A 16,907-nucleotide genomic window follows, 5' to 3' on the forward strand; every position below is an offset into this window, starting at 1 on the left:
TTAGCATGCAGACAGTATACTTGAATTATTTTTGTCTCTTGTGTTTTAGTATATGCAGAACCAAAGTGACCCAGGAAATATAGACCTGACAGTAAATATATTAACTATGGGATATTGGCCAACTTACACACCTATGGAAGTCCACTTAAATTCAGAGGTTAGTGTTTGAATTCTTCTTCTAAATGCACTTTACAGAGTGGAATCGTCATCACTATCATAGGGTGAACTAATGCCCTTCATTCAGTGTTTTTCTGCTAGATATTTAAGGGGGTTATCTCATTTCAAAGATTCCAAAATTGCAAAAAATAAAATGTAGTGGATAAAATCCACTTTTTTTCGGACAACTGTTTCACTTAATGTGTTTTTTTTTACCTTTTAAATAATAATAATAATATAAAATTATTATTAAAATAAAACCAGTGTCCTACTTAACATTGCAGTCAAGCACTTAAAAGTTTAAAACTGCACAGGTCACCTTAATTTAGTCAATCTTCAACTACATTGGTTAGGCATTTTGATCTAGCCAATAGTTATGTTACTGCACGTTTTTTTTTTTTTTTCTGTAAGATCCTTCCTCTGTTCCCTGCAATGTGTCACACAAAGCTAGCCCCTGCATTTGAATGGCATTTGCCTGAAAAAAGATTGTTTCCGAGTTGAGAGATTTTTGCTAAGCTCCTGTCAGTAGTGATTTAAGTTGAAATATGTATTTGGAGTCCTATTTCCTGCAATACCTTGCTTGGTCTGAAATGTGGGAAGCACTTCAGAGGCCAAAGGTGGTAGCAGGGTTCCCGTTCAGTTCAGAAGACGTGGAAGCTTTTATGCTCTTGCTCTTGTGGCGTCTTTTCGTCCATAGCAGATGACTTGGGAAGGATCCAACCTGAGCAACACGTCATGAAAATGGAGGGGTAAAAACCCCTTACTTGGAAGTAAGAGGGTGTAAAGTACTGGAATCAGACGGGAATCTGTATAGGACAAACTAAAGGAAGAACTTGGGAGCAGATGGTAATAGTCAGTGTATAGGTGCAAGAGGTATGCTTTTTGTCTTGTGACTTCTTGGTCAGATGCAAAGTCCAGGACAAAACTAGTATTTATTTTTGAAGTTTAAAACCCTTTACAGGGGGTTTATTTTACTTTTATTTAAAACAAAAAAAAAAAAAAGGAAAAAAAGGGAAATTAAAAGCTATTTTTTAATTGAGGCTTTCTTTTCTGCATAATAGTACTCTCAGTGTACTTGAGAGCAGAATTTTGCTCTTTGGATTTAGTTTTTCACACAAAAACACTTACTATGAAACGTTGAGGAGAATAAAGAAATCGCATGTGTGAAATCATCTGGCATCACTGGACTGGTATAACGCTAATAAACATTTTTCTCTCTTTGCTTTACAGATGATAAAGCTTCAAGAGGTATTTAAAACCTTTTACTTGGGAAAACACAGTGGTCGAAAGCTTCAGTGGCAGACCACCTTAGGGCATGCTGTGCTAAAGGCAGAATTTAAGGAAGTAAGTTTGCTTGTTTAATGCTTAGCCTGTTGGGATAAAATTTAAGTCAATTATTTGGAATCTAGTCATGTATTGTATTTTTTTATGAAGGTAGTAACATTTTTGTGGAGGAACAATCACAATTCAATACTGTTATTTTGTATAGAAAGTAGGCTTTTTATAATTAAACTGAAATACTACCTAGCTAATGGAAGACAACAGTGTGATACCTTTTGGTAACATTTGTATTCATTTGATAGAAATTGTTGCTCATTCGAATAAAGAAAGTTGTAATAAAGCAGGAAATTAATGAAAGAAAAAGAATGCAACATCTTTTTATTTTTAATATGGAATTGTTTTGGTCATAGAAATACTGGTAACGCTTTTAGTATGCTTCACTGATACAGAAAGAGACTGAAGGGTGTTAGTCATGTAATGACTGTGGTTAAAATTTAAATGCTTGTTGAATTATTTAAGTCTTAACCACATTGTTTCTTAATGTGGTTTTGTTTTGTCTCATGGAATATCTTGCCGTGGTAATAATGCAGCTTAATTGAGCCAGAGCAAGGACAAAAAAACTTGAATTCTTTTACTAACTCATTGTGAATATGAAACTTAGAGGTTTAGGCATTACGTACAGTAAAATGGGTAAGTTTGTAGTTGTCAATTGACAGAAGTGTTTACAGCTGTCTGAAGAGTTTGAGTTATTTCCTTTCCATTCCCTGTTTGTGCTACTGATAATACTGTCCCTCTGTATCATAGTAAACCAAAATTATCTTTTTGTTTCTTTCATATTTGATCCAACACCAAGATTTCTTTAGTATTAGTTTGCTCATATCTATAAAATGAAACTTGGGTGAAGTATGAAGAGATTCACTATTGATGGTAGCAAAGCCAGAATTTCATATATTGTAATTAAAATGAAGTAAATGATGTGAAGTAAATATAAGGCCATTCTAAGGACCTTCTGCTGTGTGCTGTATTGCTACTGTTAGAGGAACAAAAAAAGAGGCTTTAAAAATAACATGTTTCCTCGATACTGCATTCAGGCAGATTCTCCTGTGTGCTAGGCATTCTAAAATGCACATCTCTTCTTCTAGAAATAGAAAAAAGAATGTATAGCTTCTGTAACTTGTCGGATTTGGGGGATACAATAGAAAATGCTCTGAATATTACTTCTAATTATTTGATATTTCTTTTTTAGGGAAAGAAAGAATTTCAAGTATCGCTCTTTCAGACATTAGTGTTGCTTATGTTTAATGAAGGAGATGAATTCAGTTTTGAAGAAATTAAAATGGCCACTGGTGTAGGTAGGAAGAATACTTTTTGATTCTTACATTTATTCATCGTGTGATTGCCAATTATGATTTGGTATGTAAAGGCCTAATTTTAAGAAATTTGCCGTGATCATTAGGACAAACTTTATGAGCCAATAGTATATAGACACCAAAAGAGATGAGGAAAAAACACTGCTAGTACTTCCTAGTGTAGATAAAATAGATGCTTCACAAAATTAAATAGTAAGAGCTGTGTAGTGTATGATACTACTAACAACCTATTAGATTTACAAAATGTATCATTGCAATTCTTAAAATTCAAGTGGTGATAAAGACTGTTGTGTGCATAGATTATTTTTGTTCCATTACAGTTTCAAATACTATATTTTGAAAATGGTCTGTTGTAGAATGCTCTCATTTGGGGGTGATTCAAGAGAATATTTTCAATTGAACTGTTCTGAGAGCTTGCCCACCTGTTTTGCGTTACTGTTGCTGGAGTGCCCTATTTACAATAGGTGTAATTTGCTAAGAAGAGCAGTGTCCTGTAGGGTGTATACTTTGTAGCTGTCTCCCTCTGAACTTGAAACCTGAAGGCAGAAAGGACAAAGAACACTGAGGAAAAGTATACTGCAGATGGTTAAAAAGAAAACTATCTGCCTTCTGTGTTTTGTGCTCTTGGGTGATTTTTTTTTTTTTTTGAGTTTTTACACTTCCTTAAAATAGTTACAGCCATTGGCATTAAAAATGATAACGCTATCATCTCTTACTCTCTGGAACTTCTGCATCAACCAGCAGGTCATGCGCAGTTGAATCTTAAGGTCAACCCAATACAGCAATTGCTGAAAGAGTATTTGAACCCATACAAGTACTAAAATATTGTAAATATATTTACTAAAATACTGTAAAATGGGGATATCAAGAATCCCTGGGGTTCAGAATGATGCATTGCAGAAGGCAGCACAGCCCGGGTGCTCCAGCTTCTCAGTGTCAGTGCTTCAAGTTGCTTAGTCATCCACTCCATTAATGCTAAGGAAGCTGAAGAAAACTCATGCCACTGTGAATGATAAGCATCAGGATAGTCTGGAAAGGCTCATTAGGTCAGAGTACAATGGTTACAGAACAAACATAAGTTCATGCAAGCCTGATCCTGCTTTCTCGTCTTGTATTACAGTACCTCGGAGCTTGCATTCTGGCTGCCTGACAGCAACAGATAAAATCTGCTACATGGAAATCAATTCCATTATAGCACAATAGAAAGGATTTCAATAGACTGTTTTTAAGGCAGCTGGCTAGAATTGATAGTTGGGAGCTACCTATATTATATTATGTCATTGCGCTGAGTGCCATGTCTGTGTTTCTCTCCCCTATGGGGAAATAGTGTAGGAATACAGGTAATGAGGACAGTTCATGGTCCACGGGGTTCCCGTGGGGCCAGGATGGATGGCATACAATCTCTGTCTTCTCCGGCTCTACCTACACAAGGCATTCGGAGCTGTTTTAGAGAGGTCCCATTCCCACCTAGCAGTCTCCCTACTTCTAAAGACGAAGAAGCTCTTATGGCCAGAAATGATGTCAGAAATAGGTCCCGCACTGCGCCCTTCCTGCCTGCTGCTGCTTGGATGATCCCTTCGCTCAGCGGTACCCTGCCGAAGGCTGATATCCTGGCCGGTTGGAAAAGAACAGCGATTCAGTTATTAGAAAACGTAGCTGAATTTGTGATGCAGCTGCTTGGTGAATTGACCACTAAGGGCAGAGGTGCTGACAGCCAGACTCTCAGAGACCACCCTGGATGAACCAGAGGTCCTGGCTCATGAGTACAAATAACAGAACATGGTAGAAATCCTGGAGGGCAAAACCTGGGCATTAGAGTTGCCATAGAAACTGTTTCTAAATGTTCTAAACACCATGTGCAGGGCTAGACAGACAGGCAGAATTGCAATGTATGCTTGAAAAAATGACGTATGGAAGAGGGTCTAGATATGTTAGGAAGTAGGAAAGCCTTTGAAACAGGGGGAACCTGTACAAGAAGGGTGGGCTCCATCTAAATTGAAGGGGAGTGAAGTTGCTGGCACATTGTCCTTGAACCCTTGTCCTGGTTTCGGCTGGGATAGAGTTAATTTTCTTCTTAGTAGCTGGTACAGTGCTGTGTTTTGAATTTAGTGTGAGAATAATGTTGATAACACACTGATGTTTTAGTTGTTGCCAAGTAGCACTTATCCTAAGTTAAGGATTTTTCAGTTTCCCATGCTCTGCCAGCAAGCAGGTGTACAAGAAGGTGGGAGGGAGCACAGCCAGGACAGCTGACCCGAACTAGCCAAAGGGGTATTCCATACCATGGAATGTCATGCTCAGTATATAAATGGGGGAGAGTTGGCCGGCAGGGGCGAATCACTGCTCGGGCATCAGTCAGCAGGTGGTGAGCAATTGCGTTGTTCATCACTTGTCTTTTCTTGGTTGAGTGGAGAATCCTACGACCAGAACTAGAGGGGCCCTACTTCCAGCCAGGTGGAGGAGAGGGACAGCCAGGTTTACTGGACTGTGTGGATCCGATGGCCTGGCACATCAGACCCACGGGAGTATAAGGCTCTAGTAGATAACGGTGCACAGTGTACCCTAATGCCATCAAGCTATAAAGGGGTAGAACCCATTTGTATTTCTGGTGTGACAGGGGGATCCTGACAGCTAACCGTATGGGAGGCTGAAATAAGCCTAACTGGGAACGAGTGGCAAAAACACCCCATTGTGACTGGCCCAGAGGCTCCATGCATCCTTGGCATAGATTATCTCAGGAGAGGGTGTTTCAAGGACCCAAAAGGGTACCAGTGGGTCTTTGGTATAGCTGCCTTGGAGATGGAGGAAATTAAACAGCTGTCTACCTTGCCCGGTCTCTTGGAGGACCCTTCTGTTGTGGGGTTGCTGAAGGTCAAAGGTTGCTGCAGGTGCCAATCACTACTGCAACAGTGCACCGGCGGCAATATCGCACCAGCCGAGACTCCCTAATTCCCATCCATAAGCTGATTCGTTGACTGGAGAGCCAAGGAGTGATCAGCAGGACTCGCTCACCCTTTAACAGCCCCATATGGCCAGTGCGAAAGTCTGATGGAGAGTGGAGACTAACAGTAGACTATCGTGGCCTAAATGAAGTCACGGCGCCGCTGAGTGCTGCTGTGCCAGACATGCTAGAACTTCAATACAAACTGGAGTCAAAGGCAGCCAAGTGGTACGCCACAATTGATATCGCTAATGCGTTTTTCTCAATCCCTTTGGCGGCAGAGTGCTGGCCAGTTTGCCTTCACTTGGAGGGGTGTCCAGTAGGCCTGGAATCGACTGCCCCAGGGCTGGAAGCACAGCCCCACCATTTGCCATGGACTAATCCAGACTGCACTGGAAAAGGGTGAAGCTCCGGAACACCTGCAGTACATTGATGACATCATCGTATGGGGCAACACAGCAGAAGAAGTTTTTGAGGAAGGGAAGAAAATAATTCAAGTTCTTCTGAAGGCCGGTTTTGCCGTAAACCAAAGTAAGGTGAAGGGACCTGCACAGGAGATTCAGTTTTTAGGAATAAAGTGGCAAGATGGACGTCGTCAGATCCCAGTGGATGTGATCAACAAAATAGCAGCTATGTCTCCACCGACTAGTAAACAGGAAATGCGAGCTTTCTTAGGCGTTGTGGGTTTTTGGAGGATGCATGTTCCAAATTACACTCTTGATTGTAAGCCCTCTCTATCAAGCGACCCAGAAGAAGAACGATTTTTAGTGGGGCCCTGAGCAACAACAAGCCTTTGAACAAATTAAACAGGAGATAGTTCATGCAGTAGCCCTTGGGCCAGTCCGGGCAGGACCAGATGTTAAAAATGTGCTCTGTACCACAGCCGGGGAGAATGGCCCTACCTGGAGTCTCTGGCAGAAAGCACCTGGGGAGACCCGAGGCTGACCCCTAGGGTTTTGGAGTCGGGGATATCGAGGATCCAAGGCTCGCTATACTCCAACTGTAAAGGAGATATTAGCAGCATATGAAGGAGTTCAAGCTGCCTCTGAAGTGGTTGGTACTGAAACACAGCTCCTGTTAGCACCCCGACTGCCGGTGCTGGGCTGGATGTTCAAAGGGAAGGTCCCTTGTACACATCATGCAGCTGATGCTACATGGAGTAAGTGGGTTGCACTGATCACACAACGAAGTCGAATAGGAAACCCCAGTCGCCCAGGAATTTTGGAAGTGATCACAGACAGGCCAGAAGGCAAAGATTTTGGAATATTGCCAGAGGAGGAGATGATACCTGCTGAAGAGGCCCCACTGTATACTAAACTGCCAGAAAATGAGAGGCAATATGCCCTATTTACTGATGGGTCCTGTCACATTGTAGGAAAGCATTGGAGGCAGAAGGCGGCTGTATGGAGTCCTATACCACGAGTTGCAGAAACTGTGGAAGAAGGTGAATCGAGTCAGTTTGCAGAGGTGAAAGCCATCCAGCTGGCTTTAGACATTGCTGAACAAGGAAAATGGCCAATTCTTTACCTCTATACTGACTTATGGATGGTGGCAAATGCCCTGTGGGGGTGGTTGCAGCAATGGAAGCAGAGTAACTGGCAACGCAGAGGTAAACCCACCTGGGCTGCCGCATTGTGGCAAGATATTGCTGCCCGGCTAGAGAACCTGGTTGTGAAAGTCATGTAGATGCTCATGTACCTAAGAGTTGGGCCACTGAAGAACATCAAAACAACCAAGAGGTAGACAAGGCTGCTAAGACTGAAGTGGCTCAGGTAGATCTGGATTGGCAGCATAAGGGTGAATTATTTATGGCTCGGTGGGCCCATGACACCTCAGGCCATCAAGGAAGAGATGCAACATATAGATAGGCTTATGATCGAGGGGTGGATCTGACCATGGACACTGTCACACAGGTTATCCATGAATGTGAAACATGCACTGCAGTCAAGGAAGCCAAGCGGTTAAAGCCCCTTTGGTATGGGCGACGATGGCTGAAATATAAATATGGGGAGGCCTGGCAGATTGACTATATCGCACTCCCACAAACCTGCCAAGGCAAGCAACATGTGCTTACAATGGTGGAAGCAACCACTGGATGGCTGGAAACATATCCCATGCCACCGCCTGGAACACTATCAAAACCAGGACATCCCTCCACCATGTAAAAATAACACAGTGGATCTGAGAAGAGTTCAGAGAATGGGAATAAAGATGAAAGACATGGGACAGCTTCTTTAGAAGGAACAGTTGTATGTGCTAGGACTAAACTAAATAGACCAAAAGGTAAATAGAAATCTGTGAATAAGGATTTGTTTTCTTACTCAAAAAAAGCTAGAGGGCAAAAAACCAAAATGAGCACATGGTGGTGAAAACTAAACAGCGTGTTGTAAAAGCTGGAAGTTTACAGAATTCAAGGGGACAGGTTCAGGGAAGAACAAAGCACTGAAGGTTTCTCAACACATAGAAACCACCTCTGGCTTAGGAAGTCCCTGAGCCCTAAGTGATTGGAGACTTAGAGAGCAGTAGGGTGAGGAGAGGACGAAGAGCAGGGAAGTGTGGAGCTGTATTAGCTTTGCTATTATATTCTGCCCTATGCTCACCTGCTCGTGGCCACTGCTGGAGACAGGATGCTGGGCTAGGTGGACCTTCTGACCCAGGGTGCCTGTTCTTCAGTTCTAAACTAAACACTGAAAGGAATACTGAACCTCCTAACTCTGAAGAATTGGCCCTAACCACTTCCTTTACTTTGGTGTTCACATGTACCAGCTCTTTCTGGGAGCTGGTGGAAGCCTTGTGCAGTTTTTAGTTAATTAACCTGTGTTTATGTGGAGACCCTATTATGAGGCATTACCCAGTCTTTGCATATTTGGTGTTTACTGCAGAAGAGTTCAGAGGGCCACGTACATGCCATAGGGCAGAATAAAATATTGCAAGCTGAAGTGTCAGTAAAGGGTTTAGAACAGATGAGTAAATCAGACAGTAAATTAGACCGCCACCAACTGAATAGTATTGCCGCTGAAGCTTTACAGGAGTCTGTCTAGATTGTAATTTAAGTGAGCCTTGGTGCAAGCTTGACAAGAATAATGCTAAATTTTTTATTTAGTTTTTACAGTGATGGGGTAATTCTGCAGACTGCTGCAGGGTAGCAGGTCTGTACTGGGAAGGACAGAATTGGTAGGCCCATGGATAAGTGTGTATTAGGGAAGAGCCAGCATGATTTACGTGATTCATGATTTTCCTTTCAAATTCTTTGAGAGCATCAGCAAGCATATGCACAATCGTAATTGGGCACTTGGCTTTTTAAAAGTTCCTGGTAAGAGCTCCTCACAAGCTCTAAAAGAAACTAAATTTTCATGGCTTGAGAGGGAAGTTTCTCTTAGGGGCTGAATAATTGATTAAAAGACAAAAAAGAACAGGTAGAAATGAATGGGCAGCTTTCATAGTGAAAGGAAGCTCTTATTTGGGATCCCCAGGTATTATTCAACATGGCCATTAATGATCTGAAGAAGATGAATACTGATGTGACAGAATTTGATGCTGATTCCTTAGGAAGGTCAAATCTGAAACATGTAAAAAAAAGTTGCAAAAGGATCTCACACTGTTGAACAATTAGGATATCAAATGGCATCCAGTGTTGATGAATATAAATATATCTGGGGCGGCGGCTGGGGGGAGGAATAACCTTAACCACTCGTCAGAGATTGGCTTTGTTAGGTATGACTGCTCGGGAATGAAGTTGTGCTGTCATTGTGTCCCCTGAAAACATCAAGTGAAAGTTCATCATTGATCAGAAGGGCAAACAGTGTGCTGGTAACTTCTGGGGAAGTTATTGAGAACAAAGCAGAAAGCATCATCGTGCTTTGTGTGTGCTTGTGTTTGGATACTTCATAAATTTCAGGTTGCCCATCTCTACAGGCGTATAGTAAAATTTAGGTAAGGACAAAGAAAGATGAGAAGAAATGTGGAAGGTATAGAACAGTTCCCATGCAGAGGATGGAGAGTTCATCTCTTAAACTTGGGGCATGATATTTTGGAGAGAGGTGAAAAGGAGGAAATACAATAGTCTGTAGAATTATGAATGGTTTAGAGACAGTGAATAGTGAATTCACTAGCTCTCATAGCACAAGAATTCAGGCACCTTTTAGCTTCTCCATCTGTTACTAGCCAAGTCAAAGAACCCATGTTGGGTGAGGCAGACATTTTAATCTGATCCATATAACATATCATGTAGTTGTTCTCAACTGAAAACGAGTTAGCTGGCTAAGATTAATGGCAGGCCTTAAAGCGCTAATTCTCAAACGTCAAATCAACTCAAATTGAGTCAGCCCCTAATTTCTTGCATGTACATTGATTTTTAATTGAGAACACCGTAGAGGTGATCCTAAGTTATATTCTGCTTATTTAATGCGTTCCTGTGGACCTCTTACTATATAAGCACCATGAATAATGTACTGGAATGAGGTGTGAAGCATTTGGGATTTTCCAGTGTTAAAAAAATCTGTTTGGCAAGTTTGGTACTGTTCCTTCTGTTGAAGCAGCTTTAGCAGTGCTTCCGCGGGGCTTCCTCAGGTCTATGGGTCACATCTCCCCAGCTCCCTTGCTGACTACAGTGGAAGATAGGGCCAGTCAGATAAATATTTGTTTGTTTCACTCAAGAGTTATACTGATGTTAACATAAAGAAATGACCAGTCAGTATGGCAGAAACCAGTAAGATAGTATGACTTAAAACTTTGAGTCGCTTAAGCAAGCGCTTTCACAAAATAAAACCTAGCAATTTGTGTTCAGTGCTGCACTTGGCAGGATAGGACAGCCATGTCCAGAGTGCCAGTTCTTTAATATGTCTTTCATACATTATCTATTATATATGTTTTACAGAGGTGAATATGATATATTCTGTGGTTCTACTGTCCAGACACTTATTCATTTATGCAGCTTCAGTATTAGCTACATTGCTGTGTTTACAGCATTACAAGTTAGTTTTGTAAATGTCTTGCACTTTAAAAAGTAAGTGGGTATCTGGATATCAAAACCCTTCGGTACTGAAACATTTTGGGCAACTTGTCTCTACATGCATTTCAGACTTTGTCTCTTGTATCTTTATATTCCATTGCCATCTAACACAAAATACATGTACTTCTGGAGGTCAAAAAGTCATACTCGTATGAATTTTCCTCATGCTAAGTAGAAGAGTACCTCATGGGTGATTACCATGTTACTATTAAAAAAAAAAACAAACCAAACCCAAACAAAACAGCACGTGGATTTCTGCCCCTTTAGGATATCACTGTCTTCATCTGCATTAACTGGCCACAGTTGGAACTTGTGTTTTCCAGTCACTGTTACAATAAATTATTGCCAGTCTCTTTAAAGAGATGAGATTGTCCCTGGTACATTAGTACAGTTAGAAAATGCATAAACTGTCACTCAGAGAAAGAACGGTTATCTTCTCTTTTGTAACCGTGCTTCTTTGAGATGCGTTGTCCAAATATACTCCATGTTTTTACCTGCCTTTCTCATTATCAAGAAAGCCTCTAGGAGCTGTAGTTTTTACTTTTACTTCAGTGATGGATAGGTAATTGCAGATTCCTTCCCTTTGGCATACTGTAACCTGCGACTTAGCATGGAAGGCAGAAGCAAAGCTCCAAAGTGTACCGAGTGTTTTTAACAGCATCCTTGTGTTTGGACAAAAACACAACTCAACAATCTGCATTTACTGAAGGTGAAACACCCAAAAAGTGTGAAACATCATAAATGCCAGTTTAGTCAATGTGGTTTAAAGGGTTTTTTTAGTAATCATAGAACAGCTGGAAGTTTAAAAAAAGGAAAAGGTCACTCTGTGTGAAAGTTAAAGTATTTTGGAAATAATAATAGTGTTAAACTTTTACTCACCTACACTGCACTTCAGCACTAGATTGCAAAACCTTTCTTTCAATTTTTAGACTAAAACTCTGTTCAGGAGATCCAGCACATTTGGTGATAATTTTATATCGTGAATAGAAGTATTCTAGAGACTGCAGAGGCTGTTTTAATGCAAAATGTTGATACAAGACTTTGCAACATAATTGTTAGAATGTTTTAGACTTCGTTTTATCTACTTGTCCAAATGCTTTTAGCTTTAAATCTTACTAGATAAAATTTTCCTCACCCACTTGTTTCTACTACTTTCCTGTTGTGGGGGAAGTTTGTGACTATAATAGCTGTCAGCTCTACCTTCTCACAAAACATCTTCCTATCAATTTAGACTTCTGTTTATTTTATTATATATTTTCTGGTGTGTGTTTAAAAATAGTGATGAAATCATAAAATTTCTTGAGTTTCTTGTCATCAACTGATTTTTTTTTTTTTTCTTCTAAAGTCCTGTTACTACCAAATAAAACTAAAGCAATAAAACCAGGCTCACGTTAATCATAGCATCATAGAATAGTTTGGGTTGGAAGGGACCTTAACGATCACCTACTTCCAACCCCCCTGCCATGGGCTGGGCAGGGACACCTTCCACTAGACCAGGTTGCAAAAAGCCCCATCCAACCTGGCCTTGAACACTTCCAGGGATGGGGCATCCACAGCCTCTCTGGGCAACCTGTTCCAGTGCCTCACCACCCTCACAGTGAAGAACTTCTTCCTTACATCTAATCTAAATCTACCCTCTTTCAGTTCAAAGCCATTACCCCTTGTCCTATCACTACATGCCCTTGTAAAAAGTCCCTCTCCAGCTTTCTTGTAGGCCCCCTTTGGGTACTGGAAGGCTGCTATAAGGTCTCCCCGGAGCCTTCTCTTCTCCAGGCTGAACATCCCCAACTGTCTCAGCCTGTCCTCATAGGGGAGATGCTCCAGCCCTCTGATCATAATGTGAAATCTTTTCTGAAACTACTTTTGGGTGGAAAGCTCACTGAGATGAGCCTGAGTCTGTCTTCCTGACGTGTACAATTCCGTGCACCCTCTCAGCACTTACCTGTGAAAGATGTGAGACCAAGCTTGAAGGCTGTGAGTTGTTACCTAATTGGAAGTTAGCTGGAAGAAGGTATTAAGATAAAACCAGTAACTTTTCAATTGTATTTCTAGATTAATCATATAAAACTCTTCATGTTAATGTTTTGTTCTGCTTTCTCCCATACTTCGAACTTCTTCACAGAGGACAGTGAATTAAGAAGAACCTTGCAGTCTTTAGCTTGTGGAAAAGCACGAGTATTGATTAAAAATCCAAAGGGGAAGGATGTAGAAGATGGAGATAAATTCATCTTTAATGGTGATTTCAAGCATAAATTGTTTAGAATAAAGATCAACCAAATCCAAATGAAAGAAACAGTATGTATTTATTTTTTGCATTCATTCTGTTTGTTAACTGTTTATTCACGTCCCACATGGCGAGACAAAAACTCTGCATTTCGTCTCGTAGCTTTTGCATATGGAGAAAGGAAACAGGTATTTAATTTTTTTTGGTGGTCAGGATGACTCGCAGAGGCATTAAAGATTTTAAAACTCACTGAAATTGAAACAACTTACGTTCCTTCCTGTCCTTGCAAATTTAAATGCTGATATATTAAACTGACAGGATCTTGTAGATGTTTCATTCCACCTTAGAAGTTTCTGTGGTATGGCTGAAGTGTTGGTGCTATATTGAACTCATGAATCAAATGTCACCATGTCACTTCTTTATTTAGTGGGTAAGAGAGTTATTAAAGTCAGGGTTGTCCCTGTTTTTGCAGTGGATGTCTTTGTTGTACTGGAATCCCAATTCTTGACACAAGGTGACATGTTTTAAGTAACATGGACTTGTTTCCTTTTTGCCTTTGCATATTAAAATCCCTACAAGTAAAATTGGAGTTGCTCAGTTTGATACGAAAGACTACTGTATTTGGGCTGTCAAACTGTGTTCTCTCAAAAATCTGAAGTGAGCTTTTAAGATTTAGTTTAATTTATTAAATAGATTTAAAATAAGACGTACGTTATTTTTTTCTTTACATTATCCTTAATTTTATCTTTGGCTTGCTTTAGCAGTACACTTCAGAATCACTTAGCTCTTAGCATGCAGTAATGCATGCATCTGTCGCAAAGATGAATAAGAATACGTGAGTTTCATTTCACTGTAAAGGCTAACTATAGAAATATAATTGGTAAAATAATAGCAATAAAAGGTGATGTGATTTGTGGTTTTGTATTGTTCTTTAGGTCGAGGAACAGGTCAGCACAACTGAGAGAGTATTTCAAGACAGGCAATATCAGATTGATGCTGCTATTGTACGAATAATGAAGATGAGAAAGACTCTTGGTCATAATCTTCTTGTTTCTGAATTGTATAATCAACTGAAATTTCCCGTAAAGGTAACTGATTTTGTTTTTCAAACCATCCTAGGATTATCTAAAAATATGTAATATATTTTTCCATTCAGCTTGTCCATAAGAGTAAGGAATGTGAAGTATGTTTGAATCAAATCCAAAGATTAAGGTATTAAAATGAGTGTGTGAACAGAAATAAGCCAGAGTATCAGTAGGAAATTATATTTAGATATTTACTATGGCGCATTTTCTTATGTAGCTGTTAGCAGTCCTATTTTTTTAAGTAAAGTATATTTGCATTTATATTACTAACTGTTATACTAATCTCATCTTTTCTTGTAGCCTGGAGACTTGAAAAAGAGGATTGAATCTCTCATTGACAGAGACTATATGGAGAGAGACAAAGACAACCCCAATCAGTACCACTATGTTGCATAATGGAGAAGAAATACTTTTATTTAAAAAAAAAATAAAAAACAATCCCAAAAAATAAAACCCCAAATCATCCACATGTATCTTCAGGACACCAAATACCTATGCTGTTCCAGACTTTCCTTTTAGCAGAGTTCAGGTTGATGTATATTATTCAACCAGCTGCATGCACTGCTGTGGAAAAGAAGCAAAATGACATGTTAATTGATCATCCTTGTCAAGACTCCTTACTAATTTTAAACGTCATGTTTTTATTTCTTTTAGTTACTCTTTTGTTCTTTTGGGTTCTTCAAAATTTAGTTTTACAGTTTTGTTTAACAATATCATTGAAGTTGGATGGAAAGGTAATATTACCTGTGTCAGAAATACTTCTGTGATGGATGCAAGTCTGGTTTCTTCATTTATGTGTTCCTAACTGCATCCATAAAGACCCTATATGCTGCATTCTTTAGCTACAGTGACAACTTGGGTAACTTTTTAAAAACCCTTAATTGATGAACACTTATGTACAAGCAGTGTTGTTGAAATACACTGAATTTTTGAGATTATGCACCATGAAAACCCTTAAACTTGTGTTCAGTTAATTTTCTTTCAAATGATTATAAACTTCAGTCTGGTTTGGATAAATCAGGTTTTGAAGTGAGATCCTTGAAGTGCCAAGAGGAGAACTGCATTCATGTGTGTAGTGAGTTGTTGGATTATTTAGCTAAGATATGGATTATTATTTTATTACTACTTCTTGCTGGCTTGGGTGGCAAAGATTAGATCTGAGTCAGAGGCCCTACCTCATTTTAGGGCAACTGGTGTTTATCACTGTTTATGTAATTGCCGTAACATTTAGTTTTGCCTTGAAAATAACATACAGGGAACCTACTGTACAGCGTGCTCCACTTTAAAAAACAAAAAAGTTTTTTTAAAAAGACTTTTATGGTCTCGATATTGTGAAAGCATAGTTTTTTGTCTTGAAAGACTAAGGATTTTGTGAGTACTTTGTTACATATTGTATATATGTAAGTTGATTTGAATTAAAGAATGAAAGACACTGTAGATCTGTTAGGTAATTGTAACTATAAGGAAGACATCTTTTGTGGTAATACTTACAAGACTCTGTTTATTTTCCAGATTTGCATACTGGTGTGTTTCATTCTGAAAAAGAACTACCAAAGGAGTTTTGATCATGGCATAAATGAGAATTCAACTGAGCAATATTTTCTTGAGAGATACCTTACTAAGTTTATGTAACATGGGGTTTGTGCATCAATTAAAAGGCCACCACCTCTTCTTAAAGTAAACATTGCTAAGCGTTGACATCTTGTGGATTTACATATTAAAGTCCTTATTCTGTCATTAATTGTATTGCATTCTTCTGAATTATTTTTGTTCCCTTTGTGTTTAGAAACTAAACACGTTTAGTTTATTGTATTTAAAGCATATTTAATATTGTAATTTAATGTAGACTTATTTTAATATTTGAATCCTCAGTTAATGCAAATAAAATCTTTGATGCATATTAAATATTAATTTCTTAGCCTTTGTGATAATGTGGCACTTCAGTTTATTTGTGCAGTTTGTTCTTTAGTGTTAATCATATCATTCACCTTGTAATTCACTTTCAATGCATATGGAAGCTGATCAGATCCATCTTAATAGACTTTTAAAACGAAAAGGAGTATGTGCCTCAGAAATGTAATGGCCAGAGGCTTTATCCACACAGAAAGTAGTATGCAGTCACTGGTACCAAGCGGTGAATGTGTACCGCCTTCCCTTTCTGAACCCCAGCTTCCCCGTTCAGTGGTTTTAAACAATAGATTAAAAGCAGTGGTGTTATCCTGAAGATGATTGAAATGGTTCTGCCTTAGAAAGCAATGTTAATTGATTAAAAGTGCTGAGATGTGCAGTTTTTCTTAATTGCCATAGACTAGAACTCTTTGGCCAAATTACTCTGGTACAGCAATTAAAAAGGAGTTGTTCCACAAGCAGTGGAAATAATGAAGCCTGTCTCTGTGATGTATGCCCTTGGTCCCCTACTGTATCATTGCCCCCCCAATAACCCGAAGGAGCAGTCCTGCAAAGGGTTTTTCTGCTTAGTTCTGCCTTTCGGCTTGTGGGAGCATTGGTTTTGTTCTCCTTTATCCAGCTGCTGATCTCCACCCATCCCCTTACCCGCAAACCTACAGTGAATGCAATGATCTCTGAAGATTTTTACTCTTCCAAATTGGTCTGAAAGTGGCTCCAGAGGTTCAAAAGCTGTGGGAGAGATTGACAGGCCAGGTGATCGTGACTCTCTTTTTCTCAGGTCCTCATTTTTAATTTGATTGCCTCAAATTTCTCATCCTGGGATTTTATATGTGGTGAACCAAACAGGTAAGCGGTTAGTTTATTAGTCAGCATGGTAATCACTTCATAGCAAAACAGCTGCATTTGATTGCTTTTTGATAGCTGGTCACAG

The 16,907-nt window shown here is 39.5% G+C and overlaps 1 protein-coding gene across 4 annotated transcripts in view; it reads left to right on the top strand.

Annotated features, from left to right (window-relative positions):
- Positions 1-16,018, top strand: part of CUL4A (cullin 4A) — a 45,432-nt gene extending 29,414 nt beyond the window's left edge. For 3 of the 4 annotated variants that reach the window (XM_050915349.1, XM_050915348.1, XM_050915350.1), the window contains 6 exons: positions 50-157; positions 1,387-1,500; positions 2,684-2,789; positions 12,882-13,054; positions 13,919-14,071; positions 14,369-16,018. In XM_050915349.1, the coding sequence (XP_050771306.1) occupies positions 50-157; positions 1,387-1,500; positions 2,684-2,789; positions 12,882-13,054; positions 13,919-14,071; positions 14,369-14,464 (750 nt within the window). In that variant the 3' untranslated portion in view covers positions 14,465-16,018. The remainder of the gene's footprint in view (positions 1-49; positions 158-1,386; positions 1,501-2,683; positions 2,790-12,881; positions 13,055-13,918; positions 14,072-14,368) is intronic. The other variant, XR_007768214.1, reaches the window with a different exon arrangement.
- The last annotated feature ends 889 nt before the right edge of the window (positions 16,019-16,907 follow it).

This window comes from Gymnogyps californianus, chromosome 1, assembly GCF_018139145.2.
Source record: "Gymnogyps californianus isolate 813 chromosome 1, ASM1813914v2, whole genome shotgun sequence".
NCBI classification, from domain to species: domain Eukaryota; kingdom Metazoa; phylum Chordata; class Aves; order Accipitriformes; family Cathartidae; genus Gymnogyps; species Gymnogyps californianus.